This window comes from Mus caroli, chromosome 15, assembly GCF_900094665.2.
Source record: "Mus caroli chromosome 15, CAROLI_EIJ_v1.1, whole genome shotgun sequence".
NCBI lineage: Eukaryota > Metazoa > Chordata > Mammalia > Rodentia > Muridae > Mus > Mus caroli.
Genome location: NC_034584.1, coordinates 34,364,695 through 34,388,104, shown reverse-complemented (window position 1 = coordinate 34,388,104; position 23,410 = coordinate 34,364,695). Strand labels below are relative to the sequence as shown.

The 23,410-nt window shown below is 40.5% G+C and overlaps 1 protein-coding gene across 50 annotated transcripts in view; it reads right to left on the bottom strand.

The window, feature by feature from the left end:
• The window catches only part of Rims2 (regulating synaptic membrane exocytosis 2), a 482,991-nt gene that overhangs the window by 10,674 nt on the left and 448,907 nt on the right, over nt 1-23,410 (bottom strand). Inside the window, exon 1 of one of the 50 annotated variants that reach the window (XM_021184269.2) lies at nt 11,430-11,845. The exons of the other annotated variants lie outside the window; for them this stretch is intronic. Within the exon in view, the coding sequence (XP_021039928.1) occupies nt 11,430-11,571 (142 nt within the window). The 5' untranslated portion in view covers nt 11,572-11,845. Of the gene's footprint in view, nt 1-11,429; nt 11,846-23,410 lie in introns of those variants that run through there. 50 annotated transcript variants of the gene reach the window in all.

Sequence of the window (23,410 nt, the reverse complement as noted above, 5' to 3'; positions counted from 1 at the left end):
ACCCCTCTGTGCCTATGTTCTCAAACTGTGAGAATATAACACATAACTGGCATGGCAGTGGTAAGAGCTAAGGAAGATACATATCTAAAGAGCTTGGAAGAACAGCTGATCTACTGTTATGATTCCAGACAGGGAGCAGGCAACACATTCTGGCTAGTCATGACCACTAGCCAGCTGGTTGTATGACTTTCTCTACTACACAGGCTCTCCTGAGTCTGGGGCTAGATGTCTAAGAAAAGGGCAATGAGAGGAGGGCAGATGACCCCTGGTGTCTTCTCTCTGAAGTCTCAGGTTGTCTCATTAGTGTACAAAAGTACATGATTAACAGCCCACGTTGAGGAGGTATGCTATTCACTGTCAAAGACAAAAGTTCCTTGCTAAATAACTATTTATAGTAGTCCTTAAATCCTTGTCATTTTATATACTCTATTACCTGAAACATTTTTAGACTCATTTATAAATTTTTAGCACGTAAAAATCTTTATGTCAAATTCACAATAAGCCCAATTTAACTTAAATATAATGTATTATGGTGATTCATGTGTAATGTTCTAAATGATATGCCATGTTGCTATGCAACCTATAAAATGAATCCAGTGAGGGTCTGTGAGAGTGAGTGCAAGTGAGTTAGGCAGAGTTCTGTACAAGTCCTGATGATTATGTTACTTTACACGGCAAAAGGGGTTTTGCTAATTAACTACGGTAATTAATTAGTTGTTTACAGGTAGGGAGATGATAATGACCATGTTAATGGTTAGGAATGGGCAAGCATAACCATCCCAGGCCTTTAAAAGCATACTGTTTCTCTGGCTGCTCCTCAGAGAGAGCAGAATCACAGGAGAGATTCTCTTTACCTTTATTCACTTGAAGATGGAAAGGGACATGCGTAAAGGACAGCAGCCACCAGCACCTGCTGAATGAGTCCTGGCTGACAACAAGCAGCAAGACTGGAGACTAATACCTGCAAGGAACTGACTCTGCCTCTAGCCTCAGGGCACCTGGAAGCAGAGGCTCCAAGCAAGAGTTCAGCCAGTGTTTTGACCTCTGTGGTATTACACAAAATCATCCTGTGCTAGGTTTAAAACCTAATAAGTATGTGTTGGTTTTGCATGCTGACTATTACGGCAGCAGAAGACCGGCACAGCAGATTTTGATTCCTTTCTCAGATTATTTCTCAGATATAAAACATATATAAATGTGGGGTAGACCAACCAAAATTGTTACAGAATTGCTAAGTGTGCTCTTAAAAAGTGAATACCTATACACATGGAGATATATATATATATATATATATATATATATGAATTGTAATATTAAGCAATACACCAATAAATCCTTAAACTAAAGCCCAGGTAGGGTTGTGGTTGAGCCCTTAAGCCTTACACGTTGGTGTAAGTTATTTTAAGCGTTTGGGGACAATGCATACAGGTCAGAATCAAGTTCTTCAATTGCCAAACACCCCAGGCAGAAGGCAAACACACAGGAGGCGTCCTCCTCATTCTGCTCTGCTTAATCTCATGACTCATTTCCTTGGCACTCCCTTTTTCAAAGAAAGCCACTTGATTAAGAGTCCCAAGTGTCAGTTTCCCCTGAGATCAGGAAACTCAAGTGGTTGAACAACAAAACTCAAAAGCTCCTTGTTGCTACTGACTTGGAGCCCATCTTTTGCCCTGCTTTTGACATGTGACAACCAAGCTAAATTTCATGATGATATCTTTTAAATCCTGGATGCACGGACGCTACCTTGCTGACTTACACCTAGAACATCTCATCAATGTCGTCAGAACTGGTCTGGCTTCATGGTTTTCTTGCCATTAGTAGGAAGAAGTTTTGGGAACAAGCTGAAAGACTGGAACAGTCTTTAATTTTTAGTGTAGACCACAACTCATGTGCTTTAAGTAAGTGAGACAGCATTTTATCTGGAATTACTATTTTTCAAAGGGGGAATAATTTAGAGAGGTCATCCATCTGTATTACACAATAAAATAATTTTAAATGCAAGGCTAGAGAGATGGTTAAGAACACTGGCTGCTCTTCCAAAGGACCTGGGTTCAATTTCCAGCAACCACATGGCAGCTCACAAGTCAAGTTCAAGGAGATCTGATGCCTTCATACAGATATACATGCAGGGAAAACACCAATGTTTGTAAAATGAAAACCAAGAAATCAATAAAAATTTTAAAGCAATAAACAAGAAGTTCGAAACTGATTAACATGTTCTGGAGGCAGTTTGGGGGTCTGTGTAGCTGTGCATGGGTGCTTGTCCTTATTGTGAAAATGAGAACGCTGAGGCCCTCAGTAGCTACTTCCTCTTTAGTAGCTGATCTTTTTATTAGACTGGCTTGTATGGTACTCTGCTAATTTATAGAATCACCTTCAGCATGTTCACCAATGACCATGGTAGCCACTGTAGTATATTGCTCCATCAACAGAGTTCATATCTCGGTATAGCCATATCTAATGAGAACAGTCATAAAGTCAGCACAGTTATGACAAAGATCCAGCAAAGCTGAGCTGCGTGATAGAATCGCTGTTATGCCATCGTTCACTTTTGGTCTTGATCTCCACGTGCTGTGCTGCTGCTGCTGCTGGTGGTGCTGGTGCTTTTAATATTTGTACAGCTTGGGGATACTGGGATGATGGGAAACTTCTACTGAACCATTTATGCCTTCTCCCAGGAGTACTGCTTGTAAGCATCCCCAACAAAATCCTAAGCATACCCCTCCTGCTTTTAGGGAAATTATGCTTATCCAGCCATACTTGAAGGCCTTTCTTGTGCCCCGGAGGTTGAGAGTCAAATAAAGATGCCAGAGATCTCCTTATGAGGCTCCAGCTCCAAGATACTCTTGGAACATCTGCCCATGTACTTACTCAATAGCAGGATAATCAGAACACAGTAAACATCGTAAGGTAAACATGATTCAGTGTGCTGGAGGAGTTGGCAGCAGATCCCTGCACCAATACATGTATCCCACTGGACACGTGACAAGAGTGAGACTTGGTTTACTTTGTGTAAAGGCATTTATGTATTTTTGGTTGTCATTAGAATCTAACTAAACTTATTCTGACAGATGCAGACACCACCACCACCATCACCACCACCACCACCACCAGTATGAAAAAGGTTTAAAATTGGGACAAAACTCAATTGCTGAACTCAAAATGAAGAAAGTAAAGACAGAACTAGTGCATCTTGACTTGGAGCCATTCTAGACACGAAACCTTTGAAGTGTCTATAAATTAACAGCATGGTATGTTGCATTAGCAAGAAGCAAGCTGAGAACCACAGAGCTTCCTCTTCACTGTAAACTTCTGCAGCCATGGAGAATGAAGTATAAGAGCAAGGATGTTAGGGGACAAAGGGGCACTCCATTGTCAGCTTCCCTGCCTGCACCAGGAGGGACCTGATAGTTCCCAGGGGGACTGCTTTTGTTGCCCCTGTTTTGTTTCTATTCTAAGTGGGGATTTTTATTCTATTGGAGTTGTTGCTGCCTTACTGATCTTTTGGATAAAACCAATTTTTTGATTCTCATTCTTTTTTTTTTTTTTTTTTTGAGTTTTTTTTTTTATTTTTATTACATATTTTCCTCAATTACATTTCCAATACTATCCCAAAAGTCCCCCATAGCGCCCCCCACTTCCCTACCCACCCATTCCCATTCTTTTGGCCCTGGCATTCCCCTATATTGGGGCATATAAAGTTTGCAAGTCCAATGGGCCTCTCTTTCCATTGATGGCCGACTAGGCCATCTTTCGATACATATGCAGCTAGAGACAAGAGCTCCAGGGTTCTGGTTAGTACATCATGTTGTTCCAACAATAGGGTTGCAGATCCCTTTAGCTCCTTGGGTACTTTCTCTAGCTTCTCCATTGGGAGCCCTGTGATACATCCAATAGCTGACTGTGAACATCCACTCCTGTGTTTGCTAGGCCCCGGCATCGTCTCACAAGAGACAGCTATATTTGGGTTGATTCTCATTCTTATACATCATCATAAATTGAAGAGCCCCATGATACTATGAGAGAAAGGCCTGCATGTCACACAAAAGTTCTAGAATGCAATGGTAAATGGATGAGAGCTTAAGATTTTTTTCATGAGTGATTGCTACTGCTATATTCAAAAAACAGTAATGTATATGTATATTTGAGCTGCCAAAATTGCAACAAATTTGAATATAAGAAACCCGGCTATTGGGTGCAAACAGTTTTTCTGTCCAAGTGCCTGATTTCTATGGAATGTTTTCTAAATAGCATATCTTGCACTTGTTCCATTTCTAACTTGATAGAGAAATGGATTCCAGTTTATATAGTGATAACTTCTAGGGGTAGTACAGAGAGAGTGACACTCAAGCATTCTTTGTACCCACTAGAATCAGCAGTTGACTGATTAGTCCATGTGCTCTCCTTCATCCAAGAGTGTGCTCAAGTCTCCACTCACACAGGGGTAGTCCTTGTGCTTGCTAGGGATTGATGTAAGGGGAAATAACAAGTGTAACACAGTCATGCAATTCCTACCAATACAAGCTTTTATTTAGTAGGCAAGGCAAGCTGGTAAACAAATGCTGACCCTCCCATAATGTGTAGAATATATCCCAAGTTCTACATGAGTGGCCATCATCACTAGGGCTACACAGCCAACAGGACTTTCTGTCTGTGCTGGAGAGGTTCTGTAAGGGTGCATTATCCAAAAAGGTCATTACCAGATACATGGGGCTACTGCCAACTATGTGATGGAGGAAATAAAATTTCAACTTCATCACCTTTTTAAAAATCAGAGATAAAAATCAGATAGCCACACATGGCTAGCACCTCCTGTACCAGGTAACACAGGCTCAGAAATGGCAAAATATTTTAAATAAGTTCATATAAGAAGAGTTAACATAATAACACTAAATCTCAACATTATGTCAAGATATGTATATTATAGATAATGTACTGTCAAGCTAAGGTAAAAGGACCTAAGTTTCTTTTAGGCCATTAACTAGGCGGAAGTGGAATTACTATTTCAAATCTAGGTTTGTGCAAGTTTGTTTCAACCTAGAAAAGCTCTTGTGGCTTAAGGAAGACCTTGAAGAAGATGGGACATGAACTGACCACGGATGGGCAAGGGACAGACAGACACATGTGGTAGCAGAGGAGGAGTAGGAAAGCATGAGCACAAATCTGAAGGCAAGGCTTCATTTTATAAATTTAGTGGCTAGATTTTGAGAGATTTAGATCTCAGGGTAAAGACTTTTCTTAGAAGAAATGGGAATCTTCTAATTTGCTTTTGAGCAGTGGCTCTCAACCTTCCTAATGCCACAGCCCTTTAATACAGTTCCTCATTTTGTGGTGACCCCAGCCATAAAATCATTTTCTTTGCTGCTTCATAGCTGTAATTTGTTACTGTTATGAATCATAATGTAAGCATCTGTGTTTTCTGATGGTCTTAGGGGGGCCCTGTGAAAGGGATTCCCCAAGGGGTTGGTGACCCACAGGTTAAGAACCACTTGTCAGTGGCAGTGAAGCCATATTGGATCCAGAAAACAGAAAGAGCAGGTGGTGTTCTTATCAGCAGTTTCAGAGATAAGCCCTTTGGTTCCAAGTAGACAAGGTACAGTGAGAATGAGAAGAGACAGAACTAAACAATGCCGGGAAGGGAGCAGGTTTCCTTGGTAAAGGTTGAAAACTCTGTGTTCTCTGGGTCACATTTGGACAATAAAGGTGTTTGCTTGCTTCAAATAATGTTGAGAATTTTCAAATTTTGCTGCCAATATTTTAAAGTTTAAGGGTTTTATGGGGAAAAAAAATCAAGTTTATTTTTCAGTCCTTTCCTGGCCCTCCTCTGCCTTAATGATCTATGTTACCTGCAGGGCTACTGATCTACAAAAACCCTAAGAGAACAACTGTCACCATTTGATCTCTTCATTTTAAAGAGCTAAAATAATTCTCCTTGTGTTTTAGTCTCATGAAATAGAAGCTAAATCGAGATCTTATCCAGACAGAAGTGGCTACTTGGGGGATGTCAGAGAAGACATAATGATGCCCTCCTCACTGTCCACAGAAACACATTCCTAGTGGGAACTTAACCCACATACAAGGCCCTGGCATCTTACATGAGACAGGACTGAGCTGGCAGTGAAATCTCGTCCTAAAATTTTGGGATTGGGATTGAGAAAGACTCAATGTACAGAATGGTGGAACTGGAACACATGAACCTGGAAGTTAATGCTACCATGGTTCACTGGACATGTGCTCTGGGTGATAGAGCAAAAGAATGAGCTAGAAAAACAAAGGAAAAGAAAGAAAAGAAGAGAAATATAAGGAAGAAAGAGAAAACCAGAAGCAGCCACGTGAGGCAGGAGTGAGGCAAGGGAAGAGGGTACACCTGGTTTCCTTTAGATCCATGTAGGGCCTAGATGACTGTTCACAGATTTGGTGAAAAACCTCTGCAAAAACACTATTCACACTTTAAAAAAAAGTCCCGTTTTCATTTCCAGATTTGAAATAGAATAATATTTTTTCAAATACCTCATCTTATAAATATATAGCAGTAGGTAAATCTCCTTCCTCCCCAATCAAAACCCAGAACAACCTGAGGCAGAACAAAGACAGAATGACCTTCTTCAACCTACTGTAATGGCCTGGCACATCACAGCAGAGAGCGTTTTCACTGGGTAGGTGCAGTCCTCAGTGGTGATGGGAGGTTACAACAACTTACTAGCCAGTTTCTTCTGTAAGCCACTGTATGCAAAATATCTCCACAGGGAAACTCGGTCCCATTGCTGGCTTAGAATTTAATGAATCTAGTAAAGTATGAAGGCAAATTAGGGTCTAGTTTGACTTCTACATCAAAGTTTTCAGTTACTTTCAGGCAGTGGTTCTCAAGATATGGGTTGTGGAGGGCAATCAACAGTCTCACAGGGGTCACCTAAGGCCATGGAAAATACAGATATTTATATTATAATTCATAAGCAGTAGTAATTACAGTTATGAAGTGGCAATGAAAATAATCGTATAGTTGGGCTCACCACACCATGAGGAACTGTACTAAAGGTTGCAGTGTTAGGAAGGCCGAGAGCCACGGCTTTAACCGAGACAGTGAAAAGTGCTGATTCTTTGCTTGAATCTGAGTTGAAGTGTTCATTTACTTTTAATTCCAAAATATCTTACTATAATTTGTCTGTCTTAAGAACAGATCTAATACACAACTTGTGCCATTCCTAAATATGATATTTACTCATTTACTAAACGATTTTCCATATAAAATCATAGTTCAAGAAAAATTAACTCTTTACAGAGATCCATACATCTTTGTCTTGCCCAACTTTGGCTGTGGAAGATGCACTTATAATACCATGACTGTACACGGAGACGTCCTGGGTAGGGAGAGTTAGATTTGCTAGCATTCAGCTTGAAATCAGCAGCACAACTATTCAGTTATTCAGTAGTAGTAGATGTACCCATTTTCTGCACATAGTACTGCTATGCTAACATACAGGGAGAACGTCTTATTTCAACTGAGGCAAGGTGAAGGCCTATCTGTTAATCAAGAAAGCATGGTTTCTAAGACCTAAGTGTACCAGTAACTCCACACCAAGATTAACATCATCCTACTAAATGAGTGGTCTTTTAAAGATGTATGTGTGTGTTTATATTAGTCTTTTGTTGCTGAGATGGGTTCTATTATGGCTCATGGTGGCCTCAAATGTGTAAACACCTTGCCTCTGACTTCCCAGTATTGGAGACTTCAGGCTTGCACCATTATGACTATCTAAATGGATCCTTTTACATCAACAATCCTTCACAGCCTCACTCACTATCATATGCAGATCATTTTCCCTCAGATTTTTAGAGTTTTTAAGCTACTTTCATTTCTTTGCTGATTTTTTGTTTGTTTATTTTAAGATTTTATGTATTTGAGTACACTGTAGCTGTCTTCAGACATACCAGAAGAGGGCATCTGATCCTATTACAGATCGTTGTGAGCTACCATGTGGTTGCTGGGAATTGAACTCATGACCTCTGGAAGAGCAATCAGTGCTCTTAACCACTGAGTCATCACTCCAGCCTCTTAAAGACTTTCTTATAATTTAGTTTTCAACTGGCTGGCATGTAGAAGGAATTAAATGCTAATTTACTTAGTTACTTTGTGTTGACAGGATCTCTTGTGTATGGTTGCCAAATTATATTTCAATCAGATGTGGCTGGGTGTAAACTATTGGGGAAGTAAACTTTTTCACATAGTTTATGCATAACTAAACAAGGACCATGAGCTTACCACCACATGGGACATGTAGATGGCCTTTGGGAGACCCTCAACCACTAGCAACTTTGCCACACAACATTTTTTTTTCTTGGAACCAATGGGTGGAAAGTTGAAGAGTTGCTTCTATAATTACAAATGGAAACATTGTCTTAAAATAGTCTCTATATTCTTGTAAATGCCTGAAATATGCAAATATCCTGTATATACTAATGGTCTGTATCAGGAAGAGTCAGTGTTAGAACCAAATATATTACACATTGAAAATATAACGTGTTCAAATATGGATCAATGCTAAATAAGTGAATGCAATTTATAAATTGTTAAATAACAGGAAAAGTAGTGTTGCTATCACTTTTATTTAAAATAACTCCGTAGATATGGAGAACATCTTTCTTGACTATATACAGGGAAATGATGGAAAAAACAAACTCACAAAGTATGCAGAAAAGATAAGACAAAGACAAGACTATATAGTGAATTAACTTACGTTGTTTACAGAAACATCCCTTCAACACAGACTCGAGTCAGTAACACTGAGTTTTGTTACCTGTAAGCAATGTGTTTAACTTCTATATTTTCACTAGAGTAAAACAACAAAAATAATCCCCTTGAAGAATTTCTATGAAATAAAAGAAAGGAGTACATAGAGGCTGCACAATTAACGGCAACTATTATTATTGTGCTTGGTTTTCAGGACCATAGATTCCTACAAGGAGCTATAATACAACTGTTATGAAATACCACTTAAAACACTTCACACAGCAGTATAAACTCTGGCCCACATTATGGGTTTAGATCTTAACTCTATTCTTTACTAGGGGAGGAGTCTGGACAAACAGTTTTCATATATGTGCAGGATGTTCTTGTATGAGATGGTTAGAAACTCGTGTTACTGATACCCAGTCAGCATTTACACACTCTCTCAGGGGCCCTTCTTTAATCCTAACTAGGAAGGAAAATGCTAGCTGTGACAGCTAGCAGATAATTTGGTCAATGAGGGATTAGCAGACTACCACTTCCATTGAATAATGATTTCCCTTTCTTGTGAGGGAGAACAGGTTTCACAGCTATGACTATAACAATGCTTGCAAGCATGTTGCCTACACCAACTTCATGTGGTCTGCACGGGAGGCTTAAAAGAACAGACATTGCAGAGAAGCCCTGCTCTGGACAGGGGTTCTGAGCCTCACACACCTGTGGGAGATGCTGATAGGGTAAAAGAAGAGCCAGGAAACCAAAGAGGGAAGCTTAGGCCCATTTCTCTTGGCTGTAAGTTGATGACAGGCCAGGGAAGAATTCATCTGTGGAGAGCTTCCTTGTTACAAGGTAGAGGCATATAGGCTGCATTTAAAAATGCTACCTTCCTTGTGGAACATTTTGTATTAGCAACTCAAGAAGCAATATTATGACATAGAAATCTGTTCCAGTTACTCATATGTATATGTAGAAACGTCCTTTTTAGATTTGTCAGTATGAGACACAGATACGTGAGTGTACTTTCAATTTTGAAAAGCCTTCACATTTTGTTGAAGCTTTTCTTACTATCTCAAAAATGCTTTTAGGGTGGTATTTTGTAAACCCTTAAATTCTAACAATAACTTATGAATGATGATAGCTTATATGAAGTAAACTCAAGTTTGAGGACTTGGTACTAAATATGCTTAGAAATAAACCTGCAACAGTCTATGTTTTATTTAACTACATGTATTTCCAGGCGCACCTAACTTTGAATTGTAGCTTCCATACTTACTAGGTTAGTAGAGTAAATCCTGAGTAGACGGCAGTGTTTGTGACTCCAGACTCTAGAGTGCTGACTACAGTGACAGCTGGCTGAGCAAGTTTTTGAATGTCTTTATGCCTCAGTATCTTCATTTGTGAAACAGGGCTACTAAAAGCTATGGGTCCTCAAGGCTAAACACTGTAGGACCTCAGCAGTGCCTGTGAGTAAGGAATTCTAAACCCAGCTACAGTTATGGCTGTCCAGTTACTAACTTTGACCACTTTTAACTGTGGTTAAAATTGTCTAAAAACAATTGGCAAAAGTAAATGTATAAAACAGAAAAACAAAATATGAAAATCAAAAGTTATGTCTAAATAGTGAGTTATCTTATTGTTATATCTCTATTTATGAGTCTTATTTATATGAAATTAATATTGCAACAATGAGCCAGAAGAAACTTGGGGTAGCTACAATGATTCAGTCTGAAGACTGAACCTATCAATTGTCCTGTGGCTACTTTGTCCCTCCTCCAGAGCAAATATGTAAAGTTTTTATTTTCACCTGTTCTTAAAGCAGGTAATTAATTTCTAATAAACTAGGGTTAGGGCAAATTTCTAGTGAGAAATCATTGTCACAGAATAAAAGAAAAGCAATCTTAATTGTATACAATAGTGTTAACAAGATAACTAAACTCCTCTGGGTATAGGCCTAAGGAAGGACACAGTTTGCAAAGAAACTATTTCTACATTATTTTCATTAATTGACAAATTTTCAGTGTTGGCTGCAAAATCTTATGAGAGTTTTTCATCAAGGAAAAGCAGGATCTGTTATTAAAAAATGTATGAAGGCCTGCAAATCTCTCAGTGAAAAGTTTAACAGAGCCAGTAGTTACACAGGCACCATTGAACAGCACAGACAACCAGAATCGCACTCCGCAGCTGGAGAACAAACTCCGAGTAACAGTGCAAATGCGCCTTTAGTGTCCCCCTTGCACCTGTCCAGCACACAGCCTCCCTAAACTCCGCATCCAGATCTTGGCTGTCACAGGCTGGGACACATAAAGTTTTACTGCAGCGGTCCTCCTCAGCTTCCCAGCATTTCTGTCCTTCAGACTATATGCTGACACCAAGACTGCAGACTTAGGATGTAAACAAAAGCAAACGGGAGGGGGACACATAGGAGGCTCGGCTTGACTCCCACCCAGTCTACATGCTCATTCAGCTCCTAAGTGCTCCATAATTCAAACTCACTAGAACAACTATTTCCCAGGAGAGCCTGTGGAGCTCTGTGAACAACCACAGTGATTCTCGGCAGGTACTCTAGGGGTTTCCCAGGCACAGGTCGAGCAGCAGAGGCTATTTGGAGTTCTCACTTGAGGCCAACCCTCCCACCACCACGGAACCCAAGTGATCTATAACAGACACACAGCCCAAGAAGGGTGGGAACGAACAGGGTCCTCACCTCCTTCATCTTCTTCCAGGGAGTTCATACAAGGAAAATAGCCAGCTAGAGCCTCAAAGGAGGCAGAGAGGCTGCTCCGGCTCTGGGAGCGCTGCATGGAGCGCCCTGCAGCACCCGTGCCCCCTAGGCCCTGCCGGCCCATCTTGGTGGAGGACCCGCTTTTCCCGCGGTACAAGATACGAGGCGTTTTGGCGGCTGGTTAGCGGAAACCGCTGCGGTCCGGGACGGGCTGGTTCTGCGGAACCCTAGGGTTCCCGTCCCTGCCTCCCCGGCTGTGGCTGGCACCTTGGCTTTGCTGGGGAGGGGTCAGGAGGAAAGCTGTCAAGAGAAGCGGCTGTTCTTGGTGGAAGTCCGAAGTGTCACCCAGGGGAGAAGAGGATCCCGGAGGCTGGAGCTGCTAGCCCGGGTGCCCTCCCTCGCTGGGAGATGCTGCTGATGCTGAGCTCGCCGCCAATCAGAGGCTGGAGGGGGCGGCACCGTAGTTCTGGTGCCAAGGCGCAACTCAGGTTCTGGCCTGGGGTCTAGCTTGTAGCTGCTGCTGCTCTCTCCCCCTCCCCCCTCTCACTGGCATGTACAGAGCCTGAGAATGTGACTAATTGGGTGGAATGAGTTAGGCCTCTCAGAGTGGTAATATGTGGGCAAACTGCTAGTAAAACTTTCCCTTAGTAGTTTCTCTTCAGCTGTTCACACTCCTCAGGTGTAGGTAAGAGATACAGTCTTCAAGTTATAACCAGATTTGACCAGGTCTTATGAAAGCTTACATTAACCCTTTCTTTTGAACTTTGTTTTAAAGTAATGGTAAACAGTCAACAGAAGATCTCTTTAAAAAGAGACAACTGAAGCACCAGCAAGGGAAAATACACAATGTGGTCCATAAAGTTAGCATACCTGGCAGGAAATTAATTCCTTCTTTCTTTATATAAAGCAATCACCTGCTCGTTGTTGCTAAGATTAACCCTATCAAGTATAACATTACAGTAAAAGGTTACATCCTAACATAATTTTGGAAGTAACACAGACATATTAAAAACAACAGCCGATAAGCAAAGTTATCACACCGATTATGCAAGTTAGAAATCTGTCTCTGAACACAAAGCAAATTTAATATCATTTTACTAGGAGTCTCGGGAGTGTCCTAAGTTAACACACACACACACACACACACACACACACACACACACACACACACGTATGTGTGTTCATTTGAAATACTGGGAGATTCAAATATTCAAGTTCAGATCTTTAACTAAGATCCTAATGAATACCAGGCGTCTTTAGATGCTTATAAGACAACAGTGGTCTGATCAGATAAAAGTCCTGACTGACTGTGTGTGTGTGCGTGTGTGTGTGTGTGTGTGTGTCTCCCATTGCCAGAGGGGAGAAGTTAGGGGCAGCAGTATAACACTAGATAGCACGCTGTTAGAAAACACTAGATAACACACTGTTAGAAGAAAACTAATGCAGATAGAGGCAAGGGGCACAGATTCGAGACAACTTAGAAAGGGTCAGAGGTCTCCCTGTGAAAGAAGGCCCTGAAGGTGATGTCTGACACTGATCATGGAATAGCTGAGAAGCCAAGCCTGGAGCAAGAGAGAAGGGATGGATCATACAGTGTGTGCTAAGTACTGCATGGGACAGTTTAGAAAGTATGAGAAACGCATACAGAGAACAATTCTCTCACATCTTTCTAAAACTTCCAAAGCTTTCCACACAAAACCCGACCATTGTCACAAAAGGTATGGTATTGCTACGTAGATCAAGTTTCTTGTTTTTCAGAGAGACTCATCCTTTCTCATTAACATTCACACAGCTCCAGTCCGGAACTTTCCCACTATCAAAACCAAAAAAATCTACAAATATCTCACTGTTATTGACAGAATAGAAGCTTCTTGCTATTAAATAACAATTTCATTATAGGAATAAAGAAAAATATCACAGACTTACAGAAACAGAAAAGATTTATTTAAAGTCATCTGATGTTTTTGAAATGTCAGCCATGAGTTCTGAAAACAACTGACTAGCATTTGATCAACAATTTACTTATTTTATAATTTTTATGGTGTGTGTGTGTGTGTGTGTGTGTGAGAGTGTTGGTACTTTCAGAGACAGGAGCCAGAGATGTGAGATTCTCCCTGGAACTTTAGTTGCAGGTGGTTGTGAGCCACCTAATGTGAGTGCTGGGAATCAAACTCAGGAAGTCAGAAAAGCAGACAACTTAACTGCCAAGTCATCTCAGCTCTTTATCAGCATTTTAAAAAATGAAAAAACAAATCAGAGTTCAACTTGAATATTGTATGCATCTCCTACAGTTCTGTCTCCTAAGTATGTATGCATGTATGTATGTATATATTGTACATTGAGTTACAGTGCAAAATAATATTTTTTGCCTTTAAAACAGTTTGGAAAACATAAATGAAATAAAATATCTACCTTATATATGAGGAAATTTAGATTTAAGAGTGCAGCAGGTGCTTGCACTAGCTCAGAAAGGATGGGAGCTAAAAGCACTCATCTGATATCTTTATCAGGATTTTGCCTGGATGGGGCCTGGCTAATAAAAATCTTTGCTATATGAATCCAAATATATTTGAACAAAGTGGGAAGTCTATGATTTAGATTCTCTTAAGTGAATGTTTCCTGCTTAGAAACTCTTGGGAAGCCCTGACAGGGCACTTGTAGTTTCCTGGCAGGAGGAATGTAAGCAGGGAGAGGGCTGAGCAGAGAGTTCTCAAAGAAATAAATGGGATGTGAAACTTTTGATCAAAGCACCTGGGACATGTTGGTGGATGAAAACTGTCAGAAAGGCACATCCCAAGTTCCTGGTAGAGACTGCATGGGAAGACCCCGGGGCCCTGTTGCTGTGCCTTGTCATTGCTTGGATAGTTTGTTAGAGTCTGGATGCAGCCATTTCCATCTGAGCGTTACTTCTCTCTGGACAATGAAAAGCAAGGCCTCCCTGGAAGGCTTTCAGGTACTGAGATAGTAAGTGATGCAGATGGATGATGGAATTCTGGCAGAGAGGAGCACAGAAGACTCAGGAAAATACTTTACATGGTGGGAGACTAATTTAAGGCAAAGAGAATTGACACATATAGAGATGGACCACAATGATGACCAAATGATTCTACTTTCACCTGGCAATGCAGAGAATAATCTGTGATTATTGAGGAAACTTCAATTCCATTTTATTAGTCCTATGTTCAATTGTTTTCAAAATATTTCTAGTTTCACATAAAGATATATATTTAGTACCATTTGCACTTTCATTTTTGATATGGGACTCACTATATAGGCCAGACTGGCCTCAAATTTACAACCATGCTGCCCAGTCTCCTGTGTGCTGGAAATAGTAGTATGCCAACATATATGGATTGTTGATACATTTTTAACAAGTCAAAGCATTATTCCTTATTCTATTCAGACATGTCTGCTGTCACCTCAATTGATGTAGAACTATATAAAGAACTACTAGTAAAACCTGGAAGTTGTCCAGACATGAGTAGTATAAATAATACATGCACATGTAGTCTAGCATGTGTAGCTACATTGTTAGAACATGCAATATGCAGTCTACTATGTGTAGCTACACTGTTAGTAGATGCATATGTAGTCAACTATGTGAAGCTACACAGTGTACATATTTTTGAATTTAGTTCTCATATGTTGAGCCACATACACAGAAGGAAGTATATGTCTAGAATATTATAACCCAGGATCCCACTTCATTTTTAATTCTCTAATTCTTCCAAACATTAGAGATTAAGAATCACAGGTGTAATTAATTGCCTTCTAAAAAATCCTCAAAAATTCTACCAGAAAATAAGAAAATCATCTTTCTGAAGGAAAGATAAACAGATATATATCTTGCATATAATAGTATGCCGCTTGATGAATACAAATCAATATTTTACAGATAGTTTATAAAAACACATCACTATAATACATCAATTATTTCATTGATCCTGACAGTATCGTCTTGGCAGGTATGCTGAAAGAAATGCAACAATGTTGAATACATCCTTACTTTGGCAGTGCAGGTCTGTTAGCCACACAGACTGACTCTAGGTTAGTCCACGCCATGCCACACACCATGCCACACACACCATGCCACAGATGGTTCATGTGCTCATGTAAAGCTACAATTATAATTATACTGTAAATTTCTTTATTGGAAAGAATGCTGATAACCCAACCTTAAAGTCAGACTGCTTGCTGGGCAGTGGTGGCACATGCCTTTAATCCAGTACTTGGGAGGAAGAGGCAGGTGGATTTCTGAGTTCGTGGCCAGTTTGGTCTATACAGTGAGTTCCAGGACAGCTAGAGCTACACAGAGAAACCCTGTCTCAACAAACAAACAAACAAATAAAAAAATAAAAATAAAAAAATAAAAGTTAGACTGCTTATTTTATCTACATAGTTATGTTACCACTCTGGAAATTAGTTTGGCAGTTGCTCAGAAAATTGGACATAGTACTACCAGAGGATCCAGCAATACCTCTCCTGGACATATACCTAGAAGATGTTCCAGCATGTGATAAGGACACATGCTCCACTATGTTCATAGCAGCCTTATTTATAATAGCCAGAAGCTGGAAAGAACCCAGATGTCCCTCAACAGAGGAATGGATACAGAAAATGTGGTACATTTACACATTGGAGTACTACTCAGCTATTAAAAACAATGAATTTATGAAATTCTTATGCAAATGGATGGATCTGGAGGGCATCATCCTGAACGACGTAACCAAATCACAAAAGAACACACAAGATATACACATAAGTGGATATTAGCCTAGAGGGTCCAATACCCAAGATACAATTTGCAAAACACATGAAACTCAAGAAGAAGGAAGACCAAAGTGTGGATACTTTGATCCTTCTTAGAACGGGGAACAAAATACTCATGGAAGGAATTACAGAGACAAAGTGTGGAGCAGAGACTGAAGGAATGACCATTCAGAGACTACCCCACCTGGGGATCCATCCCATAAACAACTACCAATACCAGATACTATTGTGGATGCCAACAAGAGCTTGCTGACAGGAGACTGCTATAGCTGTCTCCTGAGAGGCTCTGCCAGTGCCTGACAAATACAGAAGTGGATGCTCATAGCCATCCATTGGACAGAGTGTGGGGTCCCCAATGAAGGAGCTAAAAAAGGACCCAAGGAGCTGAAGGGGTTTGTAGCCCTATAGGAGGAACAATGTGAACTAAACAGTTCCCCTAGAGCTCTCTGGGACTAAACCACCAACCAAAGAAAACACATGGTGGGACTCATGGCTCTAGCTGCATATGTAGCAGAGGATGGTCTAGTTGGTCATCAATGAGAGGAGAGACCCTTGGTCCTGTGAAGGTTCTATGTCCTAGTATAGGGGAATGCCAGAGCCAGGAGGCAGAAGTGGGTGGGTTGGTGAGGGGGGGGAGGGGTGAAGAGGGGAAGAAAGGGGGTTTTTGGAGGGGAAACCGGGAAGGGGGATAACATTTGAAATGTAAATAAAGAAAATATCTAATAAAAAACGTGTTTTTGCTTTCCTTATAAGACACACCAAATCTTGTACATCCATACGACCTAAATATAAGATCTGAAATAAGCAATCTTTTTTCTCATTCTTAGCATAATGCCACCATGGTAGAAATTAGGTGTAAACCTTGGAAATTTCACATTTCAAAGGAATTTTTAGTTTTTTCTTGGCAGATTTTGAAAGTGAAGAACAGATGTTATACCTTAGCAGCTGGCCAATCCAAAACTTATGAAAGTTAAAGAGGTAAAAATGTATTCAAATATGATAAGAGGGGCAAAAACCAAGAGAGATGAAGAGGCCAACAGTTTCGTTATTTATGCAGTGAGATTTATAATGATATCTGACTTTATCTCCTATGAGAACCTGCCCGAGGAAGTAAGAAAAATTACTGATTAAGCTAAAACATGGTGATAAGATTTGGTTGGTGGCATGAATGGGGAAAAATCCTTAAAGATCAAAAATCATATGTCATGAGATGCCTGGCAGTTAAGAGGAGGAACAAATATTTGGATACACCAATCTTGGTTATGTCCCTTTGAGCATTGTGATAATTATGATGGTGACAGCCAAATTTATGTTCTTCAGCTATATTACCTAACATAAAAGAAACACCATGAGGCAGTTACTCTCAGTGTTTTTACTTCACAGATGACAAGATTGAAAAAATATTCATCCAGTAACTATTTGTTGAGTGCATACCACATGCCAGGCATGCTGCCATCACTGAGGATACAGTAGTTGACAAATGGAGATTGACAGAAATCACTACCCTTCTGCAGTTTCCACACTAGTAAGTTAGTGGCTAACATTTACATAGCACTTAACGATAAACCTTTACCCTCCCAAATCTACATGCAAACACATAAAATCACTACATTAGTACGCAGCCTGCACTATGAGAGAAATACTATCAACAGCTCAATATACAGATGAGGAAACCAAGGCACAGATGACTAAGAAGTGAAGCCAGCAGTAGTGAGTCTATACAGCTTGAGTCACAGTATCATAAATAGCAGACACAGCAGTTGAATCCAGTACTCGGCTGCATAGTCCACCCAATGCTTAGGCTTTGAGATTTTTGCAGATAAAGAGAAATGGGCTAAGATGTAAACTGGTCCTCCTATTCTGTTCAAATACAAATTACATCCATGATTGCAAAATGCATGCAAATTTCTCCCTAGCAGGAAGACAGCAATGAGCCCTGCAGTAGTGGACACCAGCACTGTCCTTCCCTGACATCATCTGGAGTCCTATATCCCCCAGACAGAGTCTCAGTGCCTACAAATGTTACAGTCCCCTACACTTTAAATGGCAGATTGTTTTACCTGTGCTTCTGACTGGCTATAGCTCAGAGTTTCCACAACCCTCCCCCCCTTCTGCAGCTCACAGAACTCAGGTATACTGGTTTATTACAAAGGCTGTTGGCAGAGAATAACGGGAAACAATATAGAAGGAAATTGCAGCATATATATATATATATATATACTCTCTTAGCCTGCCACCCTTAGCTACAAGTTCAGCTACCTAGAATCTCTCTAAATTGCCTCTTATGGCTTCTATGAAACTTAATAGCAGAGGCATTAGTTAAGTGGGGACAGCTAAGTCAAGCTGTGATTGGGTAAAGAATATTAGCTAATGCTAAGTAGACTGGGTGGGGCAGCAGCACTGCCTGCTTATTCAGATTCTTCAGTGTTCCCTTTGAGAACAGGGCAGATCCTGTCTGAAATGAGGGTCTTATCTACTATCAGAAAAAGTAGCTCACAAGTTTTCTTTCTTTTTTTTCAAATGTTATCCCCTTTCCCATTCTCCCTACCTCCACTCCTGGAAACCTCCTATTCCATCTTCTCTCCCACTGCTTCTATGAGGGCATTCCTCCATCTACCCACCCACTCCCACCTCCCCACCCTCAGTTCTCTATCCTGGGGCATCTGTCGAGCCTTCATAGGACCAAGGACCTCTGCAACATATGCAGCTGGAGCCATGTGTACTCCTTTGTTGATGGCTTAGTCCCTGGGAGCTCTGGGGGGACTGGTTGGTTGATATTGCTGTTCTTCCTGTGGGGTTTCAATCCCCTTCCATTCCTTCAGTCCTTTCTCTAACTCCTCTATTGGGGACCCTGTGCTCAGACCAATGGTTGGCTGTGAGCATCCATCTCTGCATCCGGCTCTGGCAGGACCTCTCAGACAGCCATATCAGGCTCATCCAGCATGCACTTCTTGGCATCCACAATAGTGTCTGGGTTTGATACCTGTATATGGGATGAATCCCCAGGTAGTACAGTCTCTGGGTGGCCTTTCCTTCAGTCTCTGCTCTACTCTTTATCTCCATATTTGCTCCTGGGAGTATTTTCTTTTCCTAAGAAGGACCGGAAGCACCCATATTTTAGTCTTCCTTCTTCTTGAGCTTCATGTGGTCTGTGAATTGTATCCTGTAATAATGACACATGCTCTACTATGTTCATAGCAGCCTTATTTATAATAACCAGGAGCTGGAAAGAACCCAGATGACCTTCAACAGAGGAATGGTTACAGAAAATGTGGTACATTTACACAATGGAGTACTACTCAGCTATTAAAAATGATGAATTCATGAAATTCTTAGGCAAATGGATAGAGCTAGAAAATATCATCTTGAGTGAGGTAACCCAATCACAAAAGAACACACATGATATGCACTCACTGATAAGTGGATATTAGCCCAAAAGCTCCAAATAACCAAGATAAAATTCACACATTTTCTTATTGATGAAGTTCAAGGCCAAGAAGGAGATTAGACTTTCTGTGTCCTGCCTTGAAGAGAGAAAATTCTACTTTTCAGTGGCCTAGCCTGTGGAACAATAAGTTCCAGGAACTATAGATGAACGAACACACACACACACACACACACACACACACACACACACACACACACACGAGGCACACACTCATAGCATCATAATGACACTGTAATAAATTCATACAACATCTACACAGGAATATCACAAGAACATCCTCAAACATTTCAGGGAAAAGAGAAATTTCTTTTCCTGCTATGACTCCCCTCCCCTGGCGACTCTGAAGGAGTATCGTCTAGCAACTTCTCATGAGATAACAGCACGCCAAGGTTCTGTGGGTATAATCATTCCGTACAAGCAGACAACAAGATCTAAATGTCTGCGTTCAGACATCAATGAAATAAACTCATGCAGCGCCTCTCAGGTGTGTGCTGAGACTTGTTCCCAGGAACTATTCATTGTTCATTACTCCTTACACTGCAGTGTGACTACAATAAATTAAGTATCCACAGAACACAGGATTCCCTCAATCACAATCAAGTTCTGATTCTACTTTCTTCGTTTTCTTTATTGGCTAAGTTTCACGTGCTCATCCCTATGTACTTGGCAATAAAGAGTCTGGATGACTACTCTGTTCAGCTAGATCACACACTGCTCAGACATAACTTGCTTAAAGTTGTTTACACTGCTTCATACCTGACTGACATAAAAAAAATTCAGTCTTTCGTAGACGTTTAATTTTACTTGTAGATAACTTAATCATGTTCACTATATATGGAGATGGGAATTTTTTTTTGTTTTGTTTTTGTTTTTCGAGACAGGGTTTCTCTGTATAATCCTGGCTGTCCTGGAACTCAGGACTAACTCAAAGTTAGTTTAATCCCTAACTTTGTAGACCAGGGTGGCCTCGAACTCAGAAATCCGCCTGCCTCTGACTCCTGAGTGCTGGGATTAAAGGTGTGTGCCACCATGCCCAGCGAGATGGGAAAATTTTAACATTAAGGCTGTTAAAAACCAAAAACGAGGGCTCTTCAAAAATATTTTTAAAATTATGGATTTTAAATATCAATATTGGAAAAACAAAGCCAATAAACATGACATCCAGATCGAATATCACCTATATTGGATATAAGTGAATTCCTTCCTGAAGGTGTTCTATTCTACTTAGTGTATTTGATAAACAGAAAAAAAAATGGTGTGCCAAGTGACTAGCTTAGGATCCAAGCTAAGTGACTTCCAAGAGCTGACTCCATTGAAGGCACTGTGTATGAAGGGTGTGAGCAAGCCGATGTCTTGATAATTTGAAATTCCATGATAGGGAAGACTAACATAGATTAAATAATTCTTGAATTTAAGTTAAAGTGTCTCCAAATCATCTGCTTTCTTTTTATCTTCATAGTAAACTGGGTAACTTTAAGTCTGAGGAGATGAGGACTATTCCAGGGAACAGTCACGGGCAGAGGTAATCTATGCTCCTTCTAGCTGTTCAGCAAACATTCTTACAATAATAATAAAGTTTTAATCCCTAAGTTCTTTCTTAAGCCTAGGAGTAAAGCGATGATCAGTTAGAATGGGTCCTTTTCCTCAGAAAGCTGACAATGGACAGATACTAAAAAAGAACCATCAAAAACAATTCATAGCTAGGTGGGGTGATACGTCTGTAATTCTAGCAGTTGGGAGATGGAGGCAATTCTTAGTTAAGTAATAAGTTCTAGGTCAGCCTGGAGCATATATATGCAAATACTACACTGTTTTATATAAAGACTTGACCATTTGTAGACTGAGGTATGGGGGTATACTGTAAAACCAATCCCACAAGAATAAGAGACTACCATACATACATACAACTGTGAAAATTATCCTAAAGAAGGATCAACAACAACATATAACCAAGGCATTTCTCATTGCCTAATTCCAAGGGTTTTGATATTATATTTAATTCATAATTTATTTTATAAAGTTACTTTCTATATGTTTATTCTTCTTTTCCTTTTCTTCGTGTGTGTGTGTGTGTGTGTGTGTGTGTGTGTGTGGCAGGTATATGTGCCTGAGTGCTAGCCCATGTAGGAAATCAGAGGTTGGTGATGGGATGAGTTCCTCAACTCTTCAACATAGTTTTGGAAAGTGTGTCTACTACTGAACCTGGAACTTGCCATTTTGGGTAGGCTGTCTGGCTTGTCAGGGACCCCCTGAGATCCATCTGTCTCCATTCCAGCCCTAGGGTTACAGGTATATATTGCCAGAGAAGACTTTTTTCTAAATGTGGGTTTTGAAGATTCAAGCTCAAGTCCTCATGCTTTATAACAAGTGTTTTGCCAAGTGAGCTATCTTTGCAGTCCATATGTACACCTTGAAACTCATTGTGCTGGCTAGTTTTGTGTCAACTTGACACAAGCTGGAGTTATCACAGAAAAAGGAGCTTCAGTTGAGGAAATGCCTCCATGAGATCCAGCTATGGGGCATTTTCTCAATTAGTGATCAAGGGGGGAAGGCCTCTTGTGGGTGGGACCATCTCTGGGCTGGTAGTCTTGGGTTTTATAAGAGAGCAGGCTGAGCAAGTCAGGGGAAGCAAGCCAGTAAAGAACATGCCTCCATGGCCTCTGCATCAGCTCCTGCTTCCTGACCTGCTTGAGTTCCAGTCCTGACTTCCTTGGTGATGAACAGCAGTGTGAAAGTGTAAGCTGAATAAACCCTTTCCTCCCCAACTTGATTCTTGGTCATGATGTTTGTGCAGGAATAGAAACCCTAACTAAGACACTCATCAACAATATTTTACAGGTTTTGAAGCATAAAGAAAACAAAAGATGACAGACACATCCATGAGCAATGACTTAAGTGATAACTAGATGGTTCAACTGTGAATTTAAGATTTTCTTACATATCTGCATATTGAACATTTTACAAAAATACACATGAAGCACCAATGTATATATTCCCACCCAAGGGTCTCCATTAAAAGAATTTAACAGACAACTGATTGGTTAGTAGAATGTATGGATCTCTCATTCATTCACTATTAAATAATACTAAAGAACTATTTACCCATCAGTGCAAGTGGATAAAGTAGAGGATAGTGTCAATTGCTGTTAAGTTTACTGCATTTAATCACTGTGATTTGAACTGTGTGATGGCTATTCCCAGTTGTCAACTTGACAATCCAGAAATGGAGGGCACACCTGTGACCCAGATCTGGAGGCTGGAAGACACAGGGTTTTGATACTGATCTTGATGTGAGATGACACATGCTTTAGATTTGGGTCTTGAGGCTTAGGCCCAGGCAAGGTGGTACACACCTTTAATCCCATTGTGGAAGAGAGTCTCTCCCTTGCATCCTGAAGAGGAGCTAGTCTCTGTCTCCTCTGCCTTCAGATCAAGATGCAGAACTCTCAGTTCTTCTAGTGCTCTATGCCTGCTTCCTTGCAGTGTTTCCTGACATGAAGATAATGGATGGAACCTCTGAAACTGTAAGCCAGCCTCAAGTAAATGCTGTCCTTTGTAAGAGTTGCTTTTGTCATGGTGTCTCCTCACAGCAATGAAACCCTAACTAAGACACACTGCTAAGTATAAAAAGTCTAAGAAAACAGATAATACAAACACATGCAAATTTAACCATGTATCTGGAACATAGTTTGCATAGCCCAGAGGTATTGAGAGAGAGAGAGAAAGAGAGGAAGAAGGAGGAGGA